Source organism: Coturnix japonica, chromosome 9 (genome assembly GCF_054131305.1).
Source record: "Coturnix japonica strain WE chromosome 9, WE-NBRP24, whole genome shotgun sequence".
Classification (NCBI taxonomy): domain Eukaryota; kingdom Metazoa; phylum Chordata; class Aves; order Galliformes; family Phasianidae; genus Coturnix; species Coturnix japonica.
The window spans coordinates 20,740,774-20,757,021 of record NC_140671.1 but is presented as its reverse complement, the minus strand read 5'-3'; the positions used below and the strand labels follow the sequence as shown (position 1 = coordinate 20,757,021).

Below are 16,248 nucleotides of genomic sequence, written 5' to 3'. Positions count from 1 at the left end.
TGTTTTCTTAACTGTCGCCTCCAAATCCGGCGACAAGTCAAGGCTGCGTGTGAAAGTACCGTGCCTCCGCACATGGGGAACAGATGAGACTCACACACAGTGCGTAATGCCAAAAGAACGAATTTAATGCCTTGCAACAAATAGTATATACCAGTACATGTGACCGCCCCCATCAGGTACTTGTGACCTCCCTGACTCCAGCCCAGGTGCACCCAACAGCTTTGTCTCAAGTGATGCACGGTCATAGTTTACAAATCCTGATGAGCGGGCTGAAAGGAAGTGATCACACTATGATACAGGAACATCCCCTTCACCCGAGATTTCTGTCCAGGTTTTGTCTTCTCCAATTTAGAAAAGGCTCATTGGTAGGCTAACAGCATTGTAACCAGCATTACTAACACATCAAATGCCTATTCCCATAGATTCCAGCATTCGTAACATTAGATCCTATTTGATTCACATCCAATTTATTAATAAAATAGAAGCACACTGGATAATAACCTGGATAATGCCTAATAATTGCAGTTCCTGAGACTGCATTGGAAATGCTAGAAATTCTCCCATTATGTCGCTCCGCTGTTATCTGCAGTATAACAGGTTACAAAGCAGCACACGGGCCCAGTCACTATGAAAACTGGATACTAGGGCCAGTCCTAACGACTCCCATTTACTTTCCAAAAGCACAATTTGTGCGGGCGATGGGGCAAAGGGAAGTGATGTGCCCGAGGAGTGGGGCTGAGCAGCAGGCAGGAGATGCTGGGAGCTTTGCAGGGCGCTCAGCTGTCTGCCCGGGAGGAGCGCCACCTCCTCCATGTGCCACGGAGCCTGGTGGAGAGCTGCCCAATGGCTCCTTGTGGATGTGGCCTCGTTTCCTTCAGGATCTTCAGCGTCTGAAGGGCCAAGGAAGCGACAGCTGGACAGGGGTCATGCTTCATTCCCTGAAGGCCTGCGATAAGAGGAACAGAGAGGCATGATGACCCAGCTCTCCCCTCTGGCAGGAGGGAGCGAGGGACAGGCATGTCACCTGCTGGCTGCCCCAACATCCCACTCCCTGGCTTACTTTGGTAGATGTGCTCTCTGTCAGCCCGCTGCTCATCCCTCATGTGCCGCCCTAAGAGCCCTGCGAACACAAAGCCCCGTCAGCGACCCCCGCTGTTCCGTGGGTGCAGCATGGAGGGCCGGGGATGGGGGAAGCTCAGCCTCGTGGCTCACCGATGAACCTCACGGCCTCCAGTCGCAGGGTTTCCTGCAGGCTCTGCAGGTAGAGCAGGCAGTCGCCCAGGTAGTCCTGCGCTGCACTCTGTCTCCTCCTCTTGGTCAGCTGAAGAGGGAAGAATGTGAGGTCAGTGCAGGCTGGTCCCGACCCTGTCCTGGGGTGTGGGAATGGGCATACTGTTGCGCATACACACCATGCAGTCGCTGATCTGCCAGAACTGCTCTGTCTGCACCAGGTGCTCCAGCTTCCTCCAGCGCAGGAACCGTGCAGCACCAAGGAGGGCTTTCTGGGAGGCCTGCCAAAGAGCTGAGATAGCACCGCAGCCCGAGCAGCCGCAGAGCCCGTGTCCCCAGAGCCCCTCTGCAGGGAGGATGCAGCAGCAGGGGCTGATGCTGCTGTGGGCTGCAGTACTCTTGATGTATGGGGGGCACCACGGGAGCAGCATCACCCTCCCCCAGATGAACCTGATTCCCACCTTGGACACGTTCTCTTCCTCATCGTGCAGGTGTAGATACAGCAGGACCAGGTTCCTGCACACCGTCTTCTGCATCTTCCTCTTTTCTTGGCCCTCCACAAAGCTCAGCGTTTTGAGGAAGAAGTCGATGGAGAGCTGACGCACCGTGCCGGACTCCTGTGGAGGAGGAAGGAAGGACATCTGTGTCAGCAGCTCCAAGTCCATGGCAAGCAGGGACAGCACCACCAGTGAAGTGGGGGCAAAATCTCCGAGCTGAGAGGATGCAGATCTTGAGGATGCCCTCAGAACTGCTCCAAAGTGTGCAAGCTCTGCCCAGCGGAAAGTCTGCCCAGGACCACGCAGTGCCTGAACCTGGTGAGCGGCCAGGAAAGTCCCCTGGTGCGCTGTCACAAGGCAGCAGGCATGGGCACGCTGGGCTGGCAGCCACATCCCTCGTGTGCTGGACTCCCTATCATCCTTACATCGTTAAGCAGAGCTGGGAGCTTGCCGGCCAGCTCCAGAGCCATGACGCTGAGCTTAACCTCCTTCAGGAGGTGCAGCAGGTTGCTGAATATTGGTAGGGCCGTGGCACGGATGTCACTATCTGCATCCTGCAGCTGCTCCATGATGCACGGCAGGAAGATGATCATTGTCCTTGCCTGTGGGGAAAAACACCCCATCCTTTAGGTACGGCAGCAAGCGTAATGAGGGCAAGGCTACTCCAGTACCAGCCCTGAATAGCAGGCAGTGATGGGGTGGGCAGAGCGCACCAGCTCCTCACTGCCTGAAGAGTTGCCGAGTTGTACATGGCCCCGCTACAGCCCCATGGCAGGCCCAGCCCAACCTGTGGCATTCCTGGCCACCCATGCTCACCGTGTCCTGCCTCTTGCTGAGCTGCAGGATGCCCCTGAGCACCAGCTGCTGCATGCCCACCCTCTTGCTCTGCAGATAGTGGGCAAAGATTCCTATGATGCGGTGCAGCTCTTTGCTGAGGTCCATGCATTCCAGCATCTGCAACAACACACGTGGCTCTTAGTGCTGGATCTAACAGTCAGCTTGGGGAAAGACAGCAGGCCCCGAGGGAGGCAGCAGGGCTCGTGCTGCCAGTGGCCTTGCAGCCTCCAGTGTTCTCTGCTTCTGCAGCTGTTGCTCACCTCAACGAGGAAGACCATGGCCACCATATCCCAGGAGTAGAAGTTGGTGCTGAGCAGCTCAACCAGCTGCTGGAAGATGGGGTCACGCAGAGCAGCAGGCAGTTCCCTCATCACCCTGCAGGGATAAGAAGGCACCGTGAGCCCTGAACCAGGCAGACGCAGCTCTGGCTGTGCAGCCCTCTTGCCACTGCTGCAGGGGCCACAGGCTCTGGTGCTGTGGCTGCAGTTTGGCTGAGAACTGGGGACCCCCGTGACACCACAAGGAAGGGCTCCCACCTGGCCACCACCTGCACACCCTGGAGGTGGGTCACAGTGCTGAGAAGCGCGTCCCAGCCCCCCTGCTCCTGGATGGCCTCCATCTGCTTCTGGAGGCCCACGCTGCAGAGCAGCACCTTCAAGGACTGCACCGCGGACCTGCAGGTGGAGAAGGGTGCGAGTCACATCAGGAGCCCCAGCACCGGGTCCCTGGGTGCAGCAGGGGGACGGGGATGTGGCACCTGATGGGAGTGAGCTGGTGCTGCTGTTGCCCCTCCCAGAAGATTTCCACCTCCTGCAGCGTCAGCTCCGTGGTGAAGGACACTTGCAGGAGAAGGGCTGGGAAGAGCTGGGGGAAGATGGCTTCAGCCTCCTTGAGGACCAGAGGCAGCTGGAGTATCTCTGGTAGGATCCTTGCTGCCTGCAGAAAGCACCCGGATATGATTCTTGCCCTGTCCCCTGGGTTTCCACCCCGTCTCTAGAAGTGTAGGGATGGAGAAAGGGAGGGGGGGGGAGGGAGACCCCCAGAGCCCCAGGCAGGTCTATGGATGCATCCCAGGGCAGGAAGAAGGCTCGGGGGTGGACAGGGAAGGGGAGTGGGGACTCAGCTGGGGTTCAGCTGGCAGAATGAGGAACTCACGGCCAGGGCAAGGACACGTGGCCTCTCCTTGATGAATGGGGAGGTGTGCTGCAGAGTGTGGTTTATGAGCACTTGGAACACCTCCTGCAGCACCGTCTTCACGGTTGAAGACTCTGAGAGCATTTCCCTCCACATGGTGACAGCAACTCTGCAGGTCCCCAGGGCTGTCAGCGTGGCTGCTCCTGCCTGGCTGATGGCCGTGGGGTGGGGAGGGGGGGGGAGAGGAGCCCTGAGGGCTGTGGCCCCATACCTGGAGCAGGTGAGAGAGCAGACCAGCAGGCTGCTGACCATCTCCTTTGGGAATTTGCTGGCCAGCACAAGCAAGGCCCTGCTCAGGCTTTCAAGAGCTGGCTTGGCTTTGATGGAAGGCAGGCTGCTGTGGATCGCCTTCACAATCTTTTGCACCTGGAGGGGGGGAGCATGGGTGAGAATGGGATGGCACCAGAGCAGGGCCCTGCTGCCATCCCCACTGCTGCCTGCCGGCCAAGCGCAGTGCCAGGGATGGAGCAGAGCCCCCAGGGCTGGAGCGGAGGCAGCAGCAGGTTCCCACCTGCTGTGGAGGGAAGCGAGCCTCTCCTGCGAGCACATCCACCATGTGGGCAGCCAGCTGGGTGCTGTGGAGGCTCGGTGCTTTCATGCTCTCAATGGCTGTGAGTAAAATGTTGACCTTTTCAGGGTACAGGAGGTATTTCAGAAGGACCTGTGGGAGGGAGGAGAGGAGGGATGACTTATCCTCTGCTTGGCTGCTCAGCTGTGCAGGTGTCCCAGGAGAACTGGGAGCAGAGGCTGTGCTGGGTGATGCCAGGGATATGAAGCGTGAGGGCCCCAAAGGCACCAGGGCTGCTCGGGGACAGTGCGTGCACTCTTCCTGACACTGCAGGCCTGGGTTCTCCTGTGGGCTCAGGGTTTGCTCTTTGTACCTCGAAGATATTTCTGGCTCTGTCCTCACGGGAAACCTCCTGGTGGAGCGAAGTTTGGCTGTCCCAGAGCTGTGGTACTGTGCGCTCCTCCGGTTGCCATGGCAGTCCTGGACAGGAGCACACACGGTGTCAGTGAGGGGTCTGGGCATCTGGAGGGACCTAGCCCAACACAACTCCTCTCACTTGGGGCAGCGATGAAGATGAAAAGCTGATGAACAGCATTAATCGCCTCATCTCTGGTCCTGTCATCCGTGGAAGTGCAGGACAGGATGAGGTGTCCGACCAGCTTTCCCAGCACGGGGAAGCGTTGGTTCTCCTGGCACTTGTGCTGGAACACCGCGGTTCCAACGAAGCAGGTGCACAGCTGGGGAGAGAGGCAGCACGGCTGAGTGGGCAGCAGGGCCCAGCCCAGGCTCTGTGCAAGCCTGGACACAGGTGGGCTCTGGCTGGGGAGCCAGGATGTGGTCCCAGAGCTGAGCGCGCCGGGACTCCCTACCTCAGGCAAGACGCAGGTGTTGCTGAAGGCGAGCAGCCTGGCAATGCACACCACAGCCCTCTCCTCCACGGCCGCCAGCTGGCACGTGGTGAAGGGCAGCAGGAGCTGTGGAGAGAAAAGTTGCTGTTGTGCCCACAGCACGGGGCACTCGTCCTTCCCCTTGCTCCCCAGCTGCAGCGGGGTGGGTGGTTGCGTCCCTGTCCTGCTGCAGCCCTGCCATCTTCCCGCTGCTCCCCACCCATCCCTCTAACACCACACGGGCTAGTTTTGGGCCAGCACCCCCTGCCCGCAGCAGGCCCTGGGGGGACCTCGTGTGGATCCCTCCTTTGTGGCCTTGAACCATCCCCGCAAACCCCAGCGTTGCCACATCCAAACCTCCATGATGTTCTGCAGCTCCACGAGGACAAAGCGGCCAGCGCTGCTCACCAGCACCTGCAGCAGGTGGTGCAGGGCTTCCATGGTCTGCAAAGGAGGACAGGGGTCAGGACGGCCTGCCCTGCTGCGTCCTGCTGGCAGCAGAGGGGCATCCCGGGTGCTGGTGCCCAGGAAGCGTCCCCAGGGCTCAGCTGATGCGCACCTCCACGTAGAGTGCCGCATCCAGGTCCGCGTCGTCCTCGTAGCGAGGGAGGTGGAGGACGCTGCCGAGGCAGGCACGCAGGAGACCGTTCTTCTCCTCTGGAAGCAGCCATGCTCCACTGCGAGGGGAGAGAGGGCAGAGGTGTGATGCTCCGCTCAGCACCCTGTGCCCTGCAGCCTGTCCCGCTCAGGGCCCCGGCTGGGACCAATGCCTCCACGCTGGCAAAGCCGTGCTGGGGCAGTACCTCATGGCGGCGATGGTGCTCATGGCCTGCTGCCGGAGCTCCGTGTCCAGGTGCTCGGCGGGCTCCTCCTGCAGCAGCGCCTGTGGGCACAGCGGGATGGGATGGGATGGGATGGGATGGGATGGGATGGGATGGGATGGGATGGGATGGGATGGGATGGGATGGGATGGTGCAGTGTGCCCTGCTTGGTGTGCAGAGCCCAAGCACCCCATCCAGGCCCCCAGTCCTGGCCCTCGTTCAGGGCTCCCCAGTGATCCTGCAGTGGAAGGGCTGTGCCCTCAGCTCAGCCCTGCAGTGCTCCATTACCTCAATGCACAGCACCACCTTCAGCACGTAGTCACACAGCTGGCTGTGGACCACGCTGTCCGTGATGGCAGCTGTGCAGGCAGTGCGGACGCAGGCCAGAAAGCGCAGCTTCTGTTCCTGTGTCTGAGACAGGAGGGGAGTTACAGGGGTTGGCATCGGGGGACCCCGGCACCCTCTGGGCACAGCCGGGCAGGGGCAGCCATGGAAGCACAGAGTGCACACTACCTGCGGTCTGCATGCACAGCAGGCGTCGATGTAGCTCAGGGGATCCTCGTCCTGAGGTGACACGACGGAGGCAAAAGGATCCTCAGCTGAGCCCACGGGCCCCTGCTGGGGCTGCACCCCATGCACCTCGCCGGGCCCCTGCGGGGCCGTGGGGGTGCGGGATGCTCCGCGCCTCTCTGGCCAAGCCTCTCGAACTCGGAGTGGGGGTCTCTGCTCCATCTCGCAGCGAGGAACAGCGGCGAATGAGCCTCGTGTTCCAGCTCTGCCTCCTGGTGGTCAAAGCCCCTTGTAACGGGGCTGTGATCTCACCCCGTTCCATCCGCCTCCACATAGAACCCCTCCTCTTGCCCTGGGCTTGCCCCAGAGCCCCACAGCCGTCCCTGTCCTTGGGCAGGTTCGGTCTGGAAGGAGCCCTTGTATTCACTGTGTGTGTTTGCCACAGCTGCAGTGTTGGGATCCGGGAGTCCTTCTTCAGTCCATCCCCGCATCCCCCCCTGTCAAATTAAACCATGTTCTGGTCTCCATTGGGACGGAGTTGATTTTCCCTTCTTGGCATCTGGTGCTCTGTTTCGGCTTTAGGAGAAAAACAGTGTTGGTAACGCAGCAGTGTTTCTAGCTGTTGCTGAGCTAGATGGGATGGGATGGGATGGGATGGGATGGGATGGGATGGGATGGGATGGGATGGGATGGGATGGGATGGGATGCGATGGGATGGGATGCGATGGGATGGGATGGGATGGGATGGGATGGGATGGGATGGGATGGGATGGGATGGGATGGTGCAGTGTGCCCTGCTTGGTGTGCAGAGCCCAAGCACCCCATCCAGGCCCCCAGTCCTGGCCCTTGTTCAGGGCTCCCCAGTGACCCTGCAGTGGAAGGGCTGTGCCCTCAGCCCAGCCCTGCAGTGCTCCATCCCTGCAGGCATTCAAAGGCAGGCTGGATGTGGCTCTGGGCAGCCTGGTCTGGTGGTTGGCGACCCTGCACATAGCAGGGGGTTGGAACTGGATGATCTTTGAGATGCTTTTCAACCCAGGCCATTCTATGACTGTACAGTTCCATACTGGAACAAAGATAAAATGCTAACTAAGTAAAACATGGAGTCAAACCTGTGTGATTTGTCCACACCAGGAGGTGATTAGAAAACAATTTGTAAGCTACAAAGCTGCTTGCATGAAAGGAAAAGAAAATAAAACTACAAGAATAAGGGAAAAACTTTCTTCCTGAAAATAGGAAGAATAATGGACCTGACATGAAATTTGGGTGAAGCTGCCTGATTTTATGAAGCTATTCCCATTATTTTCTTGGTGCTGTGTTTCCCAAATGAGTGGTTTCTGGCTGTGCTGCAGCACCAGTCTGCATGTGAACATCAACTCTATTCACCATCTGGGAAGATTAGGACTTCCCTTCTCCCACCAGCACCACTGAATTACAGTTACTCAGTGGTTAAACAAAGGAATCCTTAAAGAAGGGTTTACAGCTGTCGTGTTATCTGAAGTGCTTGGGGCATTCTGATGCTATTAAGCTCTATGTATTAACAAGTTCAAAAAGAAAAGGTAGGCATCTGATTGTTGTGACAGTTTCTAAGTGATTTGGAAAGCTGTACCACCCAACCACTCCTTCTGTTTGATGGAGGTGACAAAGCTCAGTTTAATTTCTGACTGCTGTTTAAATTCTGAAGCTCGAGCTGGTTCCTGGAGCAGAAAAAGCTCGGAAGCTGTCCCTCCTACAAGCAGGCACCTCTGAGCAAAATATGACATCTTGATTTCTGATGGTAAGGTCAGGAGACCTGATTCCAGCGTCTAGCTTTCGGATTCATGCTATGTTAGTGGGACCTTTGGCATCTAGCACTGACCAACAGCAACTGACAGGCTGGTAACAGTGCACCCCAAAACAGTTACGTTTCTATTTATGTTATGAGGGAAAATTGTATCGCATTGAGATTTCCAGTTTTTACTCTTTGCAGATCTAACTAGCTGCTGGAAGAATCCTGTACGCCATGTTCACACCATTTTCAATGAGCTGGATGAGTCTGTTGTTGGCATTTTAATACCACTGACCAGGCAGGCAATATGTATGGAGTATTTGGCTCTCTCTACAGTCATGAATGTTTGAGTATCTTCAACATGTGGCTCATTGCTTCCATTTCAGGCTGCCCAGAGAAGCTGTGGATGCCTGTCCTTGGTGTTGAAGGCGAGGTTGGATGGGTGATGGGCCGCCTGAGCTGGTTAGTGGGCAGCCAGCCCATGGCAGGGTGTTTAGAACTGGATGATCTTGAAGGTTTCTTCCAACCCAAGCCCTCCCGTGATCCTATGATTCTGTGATTTCATTCAGGTTTATTAAGATGAGATGAGTTCTCCTAAATGCGCTGTTCTCCATATGATGATAATTGGAGTCTAGATGGATGACTTAAACCAGACACCAAACTTTCTGATGGCCAAAATGAAATGAACTCAATCCTTTACTGTGTCAGTAGTCTGTAACTAGAGCCCATCAGGTAATTCCCAGCCTCCTGCCTGTATCAGTGGCTGCACACGGTGAAAAAGTCTGATGGGATTTTAACCTCTAAAATGTTCAGAATCAGCCAGAGGGTGAATATATTCACTATGCAAATACCTGCAGGAATAAGCTTGTCATGTATGTCCTCAGGTACCACAGTAGTTAATGGTGGGACTCAGTAGGTCATGCTGAAAGTTGAGTCTGCTGATCTTGAAGGTCTTTTCCAGCCTACATGACCTTCTGCTAATATTTCTGTATTTATTTCTGTTCAGCTCCCAGAAAACCTCCCACCCAGCCCCCAGTTGACCCCGTGGTGAAAAATAAAACAGAAACCTCAGTGATGCTGGCATGGACCCCTCCGAAGATGCACTGCCCCATTCCAATCAATGGCTACATGTGGAACCCAATAAACTAACTGGCTTCACGTGGGTGAGGTGCCACGAGTCTCATGTCCCCGTCCCAGAGTTCACGGTGAGCAATCTGTCTGAAGAGGCTGATGATCAGTTCCGAGTGTCTGCAGTCAATGCGCATGGACAGAGCCCGTCTCTGGAATTCCCAGGGAGCGTGCACCTTGGTAAGCACAAAAACCCCAGTGGAAATGGGTCAGTGTGAGCTGAGCAGCTGTGTTGGTTCCCTTAATATGTTTCCTTTGACTTTAAGGATAGTAGTGCATTAACACACCAAAGGCTTTCCCTTATTCCTAGTTCTCCTATCTCATATCAACCTCCAGCTACCACTAAAGTGATACAAGTTATGTTTCTGTGACAGGGACATGAATATCCTTATCTTTTGATATCTCATATGTGCAAGATCTGTAACAGATCTTAAGCATAGAAGTGCTTCTTCCAGCACTCATGCAAAGGGAGAAGTAGAAATGTCCCTATGATTTAATCTTCCATCTCTAAATGAGATACCAGACTTGCATCTAAAGAGCATTAAGACATCCATGTTGTTCTTCCTCAGAACCAGTCCTGGCTGTGAAATCCCCCCTAACAACTGGTGAAGCTGTACCTGGAGGGGATGCCATGTTTACTATTGACCTTACAACAACATGTTGCGGCACTTGGTACCTCAATGGTAAAGTCTTACAGGAAAGCGAGACCTGGATCATCAAGAGAACCCAAACTACTCACAGCCTAATCATAAAGAACATCCCCAAGAAGGATGATGGAGCAGAAGTGAAATTTGTTGCCAAAAATGTTGATGTCAGCACCAAGATGAGAGTGAGAGGTATTTGCTTTGATCCTTCTCCTTTCCTCTTACAGTCAAGGCATAGTTGCTGTGATCTGATGATTAGAACTGGGGCTGCAGGCATTCACTGACTGTACCAAATACCTGAAATTGCATCCCATGGACTGACGTGAGTCCTGGTAATGACCTAAACATGATAGCACAGAGTGTAGGGTAAGCCAATCTACCCAGCTGCTTGGTATCTGAACCAGATTGCTCCATGCCAGCTGATGAATGTCTGCAGTTCACAGCTACTGGTCAGTGCCTTCAGTCACCAGGTTTACCACTGCATCACCATAGAGCAGTACTTTCAGCTCCAGGTTCAGACAGCCTTTCTGATTGCACTGGAATAGTTTAGAAGTAGGGGAGCAATCATTCCAATAGTATCTCTATCAATCAGCTTTGCATGACAAAATAAAACAAATAAAGATTCATTATGGGAGGAGCTGTTTGTCATTGGGTGGAAACCTCCGCAGAAGCATGTTTAGAGCATTATTAATCAGTAGAAGGAGATGTTTGGTTGATTTTTACTTAGTAAATCCGGCAAGAAGAACAAATTAAATATCTTGAATTGCTCAGCACTGACCCAGTTATGAGTGCAGGAACAGAAGGTGATACTTTTTCAGAGATCTTGCAGCAAACATTGACCACGTTAGCCTGATATCAATTGAAATAACGAGGCCTTTGCTCCTGACAGGTGCTGCAGTGAGATTTACCAATAAGAGCAAAGATGTAGAAAAGATCTCCGCTCGGCTGCGTGAGGAAGCCAAACTGCAGGCTGAGCTTTCAGACACAGGTGCTACTGTGGAGTGGATGAAGGATGGGAAGGAGCTCAAGGCCAGTGAAAAATAGGAACTGCACATTGTGGGGAAGAAACACACCCTGAAAATTCACAGTGTCTCAATGGATGATGCTGGAAGTTGTCAGTGCATCTGTGAGGGGGATAAAATGCTCTATCAGCTTTCAGTGAAAGGTATGTGACAGTCTGGGCTGTCCTCTTCCTGCCCAGGGCCAGCAGACTGCATTCACCTGACTCCCCGACAGTCCAGCTGTTGTCAGACAGCATCTGGGGTGTTTTCAGTGGCTGTTTTGACTTGAACTGGCCAATCTGCTTTGTAGAGCCATTTGATTTCTGTGTTCTGTCCTGTGATTCGTCCCTAAGATATAGAGGAAATCAAGGGAAAGATAGGAAAAAGAGCATCCCAGCCTTCCTGCTCTTCTATCAGGTTGGCCACGAGAGATGATGTAAACAGCTCTTTTTGTAGCAGTGATCCCAAGTGTAGAAGAGACCTGTGAAGAGTCACAGGGATGTTTCCTTAGCTGTCATTCCATGGTGGGCTTTTTCTTACACAGATGTAGAGAGAAACTGAACTTTCCCACGCAGGTCTCTGTTTTGCTGCAGGGTGTAGGTCTGATCTCTGAGATCCACACGCTGGGCCTTGATTGCAATAAATGAGAGCCCTGTGTTTGCTCCAGTGGAAGACTTTCCATTTCTGCAGTACCCTCTGCAGATGACACAAATGCAAATGCACCTTCTTCCCAGCAACAATTCCTTTTTTTTTTTTTTACACTGAGTATGCATGAGGCTCTTCATCATATTCTGCTGGCTTGTCACCCTTGTTGATCCATGGAGAGACGAGAAAGCCCTAGAGTAGTGTATGCACTTTGGCATTGGAGAGCTTACTTAATTGCTTCTTCTCAAAGAACAAACTCCAGAGAGGCATGGAGACAGCTCCAAAGAGAATTGAATAATGGGTATAAATTTAAGGAGAGCAGAACACCCTGCCAAGGCTTGTCAGCTAGTCTTAATTTTGCTTTTCTTCTCTTTCTTTGTCACGATAGCATAATATTTCATACTGGCAGTTCTGCCCACAGAATTAACTGGCACAGGCTGCCCGGGGAGGTGGTGGGATCCCTGGAGGTGTTCAGGACCAGTTCTTGGGACCAGTACTTTTTTACATGGTTATCAGTGACACCAATGATGCAATGGAGTGCACCCTCTGCTGTTTGCTGAGTGGTGCGGCTGATGCAGTGGAAGGAAGGGATGCCATTCAGAGGGAGCTCAACTGAGAGGTTGGCCTAGGTGAATCTAATGAGGTGGAACACAGCAAAGTGCAAGTATTGCACTTGGGCTGGAGGAATCCCAGGCATCTGTACAGCCTGGGAGGAGCAGTCCTTAAGAGAAGCCCCGCAGAGAAGGACCTGGGGGTCCTGGTGGATGAAAAACAGAACGTGAGCCATCAGCGTGCTCTTGCAGCTCAGAGAGCAAATGGTCCCCTGGGCTCCATCAGAAGAGGGGATGGCCAGCAGGGACAGGGAGGTGATTGATCTTCATGATCCTTGAGGTCCCTTCCAACCCGGGCCATTCTATGATTCTGTGATTACACTCGCTGTCAGAAATAACGGCAGCTGTACAGAAGCTGGATATATTGTGGGACAGTTCTTGTAACCAGCTGATTTTAAGACCCTGCCAGAGTTGAGAGTCTAAATTGCATGTCAGAAGAAAACTGGGAAAGTGGTTATTGCTCATTCTTTTTCATTTGCTGATTCTTTCTTTAGGGATCCTTTTCCAAATGAGATTCTGGTGCTGGAAGCAGTTGAAGAAAGAACCTAAGCAGCTCTTGCCAAGAGTGCTTGAAGTCCCTGTGGAGAGAAGCAAAGAACTTGGGCTTCCTCTGGGATGCTCCCCACCATGTCTCAGGAAGGAGACAACTGCTGTTCCACTTTCTGCTTTGTGTGTGGAAAGGTACGTCTGGGTTTCTTCTGCTTGTTTTTTCTTTCTTTTTCTGGCTTTGAAGGAGAAGGGGTGGAGCAAGGGGAGACCCACTGGTCATTTGTTACCTCAAGAACAGGATGGATTCTGCATTGACTGTGAAAAACCTGGGCTAGTAGCATGGGCATGTTTCAGGCTGGACTCTTCTTTGGCTGCTTGGTTTCCTTTTGGCTACAGGGAGACAGCTGTCTAAAGGTGTGTTTTCAAACCCACTCTCCAAAACCATGTTTCACTGTTGCAGGTGGTTCAGTGTGCTCTTGCAGTGCAGATGCTGTAGTTTGCTGTAGAATCTGAATGGTTTCTGTTCCTAGGGGAGGACTGGGAGGAGGTAGTGAGAAGAGAATTCAATGCCTAAGGGGAGGGGAGATCGGGGATTGGTGGGAGAGGGAGCCAATAGGAGGGAGAGAGAAGTTGGGCGCAGGGTGATGGTAACATCCCTGTGTGACGTCATAATGCTCCTTTGTGACATCATAATGCTCCTTTGTGACGTCATAATGCCCCTTTGTGACATCATAATGCCCCTTTGTGACATCATAACGCCCCTTTGTGGCGTCACAATGCCTCTTTGTGACATCACAATGCCCCTTTGTGACATCATAATGCTTCTTTGTGACATCACAATGCTTCTTTGTGATGTCATAATGCTCCTTTGTGATATCACAATGCCCCTTTGTGATGACATAATGTCTCCCCTTTGTGACGTCACAATGCCCATTTGTGACATCATAATGCTTCTTTGTAATGTCATAATGCCTCTTTGTGACATCATAACGATCCTTTGTGACGTCATAATACCCCTTGGTGACATCATAATGCTTATTTGTGATGTCATAATGCCCCTTTTTGACATCATAATGCCCCTTTGTTACCTCATAATGCCCCTTTGTGACATCATAATGCTTATTTGTGACATCATAATGCCCCTTTGTGACATCATATCACCCCTTTGTGATGTCATACTACCCCATATGAAGTCCAGGCAGAGTCAAAACTTATGGACCTGCACGAGGATCACTTTCAAGACAGTGGCTCTGTTGCTTCAAGCTTATTTGCTTCGTCCTCTCTATTACCAAGTATCAACAACCTCTTGCATGATTCAACTTGCAAACGTTTGACACTAACCCTTGTGTTTCTGTGCCTTCCTAGATAATTCGAGCCCTTGTCAACCCCAAAGATCCAAACCAAGTAGTGATGTGCAGTGTGTTTATTGAATAAAGTCACTCTCATGCTCAATCATCGCCTTGGCTGCATTCCGAGTCTTCATTCACAGGGATTGGGATGAATGCAACAAACAGCAAGGCAGCTCAGCTTGCAATGCTATGGCTGTGGGGTTCGTGCAGGCAGAGCTCTGGGTTCCCATTTTGCCTGGCTTTGGGATGTCAGCAGCAAGATCTCTACCATTTTGTATGGCAGCAAATAATCTCTAGCATCCAGGTTGCTGCTCATGATAATCCCAGTCTTCCTGGCTGTCGCTTTGTGATACCTTTCAAAGCCTTTTGATACTCTTTGATGCCTTGGCTGCTCCCTAACACCTCTGTCCTCCTGCCATGTTGACTCATGTCTCCCACTTTGAAGCTGGCTTTGCAGATCATCTCCAGCCCTGTCATCATCACGCTGCAGCAGGAGGTGCTCACCTGGCCCAGTGTCTGGCAGTTCTGCTTGTTCTGCAGATGAGCAGCTGCCTCCTCATCTCTTCAGCTACAGTAGTTTTTCTCAGGGCAGTTAGATGCAGTCACGCTCCTCTGGATTTGGTGTGTTAAATCCATGCTGCATGGCAGCAGTCAGTGCAATACAAAGGTGTTCTGTGTGCCACAGCATTTCTCCAGGGGCTGCCAAAGGTAGAAGCACAACACAGCACCATCCTTCTGACAGTAATGTCTGTGAGTGTTAGACATGTGAGCACTGCATCATCCCCAGCGTGTCAGTGCTTTTCCACACCAACCTGACTCTCACACTCTGCACTGAATGTAACTCTGCTCTTGTGGAGACAAATGCTTTCTGTCACATCCTCCATCCCTGCAACCATTTGCCGGTAGGCAGCTCTTGCAGAAGAATCAAGCAGCAGAACCTTGTGCTCACCCTACAGCATGCAAATGCTATGAAAGCAGAAATAACCTGGCGTGCTCTGGGTCTGCAAGGCTGCACAGATGGGAGAGGTAGATTGTGTTTTTGCAGTGGAAGTTTCCAGTATTTTCAGTACATAGTGTAGGCCCTAACTGAATGTATAACCCTCTTGTAAAACAGCTGTATAAGTAGTTTTTCCACCAAGAAAGTTGCTGAACAGAGTTAAGTTCAGACTGGGGGCATTCTGACATGGGTAGAATTAAGACAAGCACAAGATAAATACGCAGGGTGGGTAGAGCCCAGCACAGCACAGAATGAATGTACTGACTGTTGGAAACATTGCCCTTCTCTCTCCGCAGAAAAGTACAAGGCAAACCTAAAAACAAGAGGTTGGTAATTGACCTTCTATGGAAATGAATCCTAGCAACAGTCTGGAGGAGTGTGTGAGCCTGAGATGCTCAACCAATGAGAGCCATGAGAGCATCACCTGCATTGGGTTTAGGGCATAGAACAGAATTAATGTCACTGACTGGTGTGCAATTTCTCCCTTGCCAACAGGGGATGTGCGCGCAGTATTGCAGTAATGAATAAGCACTGCTGCTATCGCTGCCAGCTTTGCCTAACTAGAAATCTTTGACTTTGAGAGTTTCTCACACAAGGGGAGATGGTAAGAAAGTAAAGAGGCACAGAAAACTAAGGGAAACTGCTCTTCTTTATCTTACCTATAAAAATTGATACAATTGATGCTGTCGTGCATTTTTTTTTTAATTATTTTTATTTTTTTTTTTGCCAATGTCAGTTAGATTGTTTTAAAATATCCACACACCAAAATCTGACTACCAAGCAAATTTAATGAAAATGAAATGAAGGTGAGTTAGCGGAAAGCACAAGGCCATATTATATTAGGCTCTAGGAAATTTACAGGCAGTCACTGCACGAAGAGGTAGATCTGAGTTGCACATTATATGATTCCCACAAAGATTAATGAAATCTGAAGCTTTCAATATATTTCCCCTATAATCAAAAGAGAACGGATCCCCAGGGTCTGTCCCGCAGACGTTCTTTCCGTGGTCTCTGCTGCCACCTGCTGGCCAATACACGGAACTGCCACTGTTGGGCGTTTGGTGCCGCAGGAAGCACAACGCAGATCTGAGTTCTGACCGGTCTACGCAGCAAATCCGCCAATCTTTATTGTGAT

The 16,248-nt window shown here is 52.1% G+C and overlaps 1 protein-coding gene across 1 annotated transcript; it reads right to left on the bottom strand.

The window, feature by feature from the left end:
* Positions 1-445: 445 nt before the first annotated feature.
* Positions 446-6,763, bottom strand: LOC146759787 (maestro heat-like repeat-containing protein family member 7). Its single transcript, XM_085509661.1, has 19 exons — positions 6,488-6,763; positions 6,263-6,385; positions 5,957-6,036; positions 5,713-5,830; positions 5,511-5,597; positions 4,823-5,240; positions 4,640-4,746; positions 4,270-4,419; positions 3,970-4,124; positions 3,720-3,867; positions 3,322-3,500; positions 3,101-3,238; positions 2,825-2,939; positions 2,544-2,681; positions 2,153-2,329; positions 1,692-1,847; positions 1,410-1,511; positions 1,213-1,321; positions 446-1,120 (listed from the first exon to the last, which is right to left on the bottom strand). The coding sequence occupies exons 1-19, from the start codon at positions 6,704-6,706 to the stop codon at positions 777-779; spliced, it is 3,063 nt and encodes a 1,020-aa protein (XP_085365787.1). The 5' UTR covers positions 6,707-6,763; the 3' UTR covers positions 446-776.
* Positions 6,764-16,248: the final 9,485 nt, after the last annotated feature.

Bases quoted from the DNA above. Each gene is read 5' to 3' on its own strand.
- LOC146759787 (XM_085509661.1), bottom strand. From the start codon at position 6,706: ATGGAGCAGAGACCCCCACTCCGAGTTCGAGAGGCTTGGCCAGAGAGG. The intron at 5,831-5,956 runs GTACTGCCCCAG...CTCCCCTCGCAG, and splicing joins AGCACCATCGCCGCCATGAG to TGGAGCATGGCTGCTTCCAG. The intron at 5,241-5,510 runs GTTTGGATGTGG...TTCTCTCCACAG, and splicing joins AGCTGCAGAACATCATGGAG to CTCCTGCTGCCCTTCACCAC.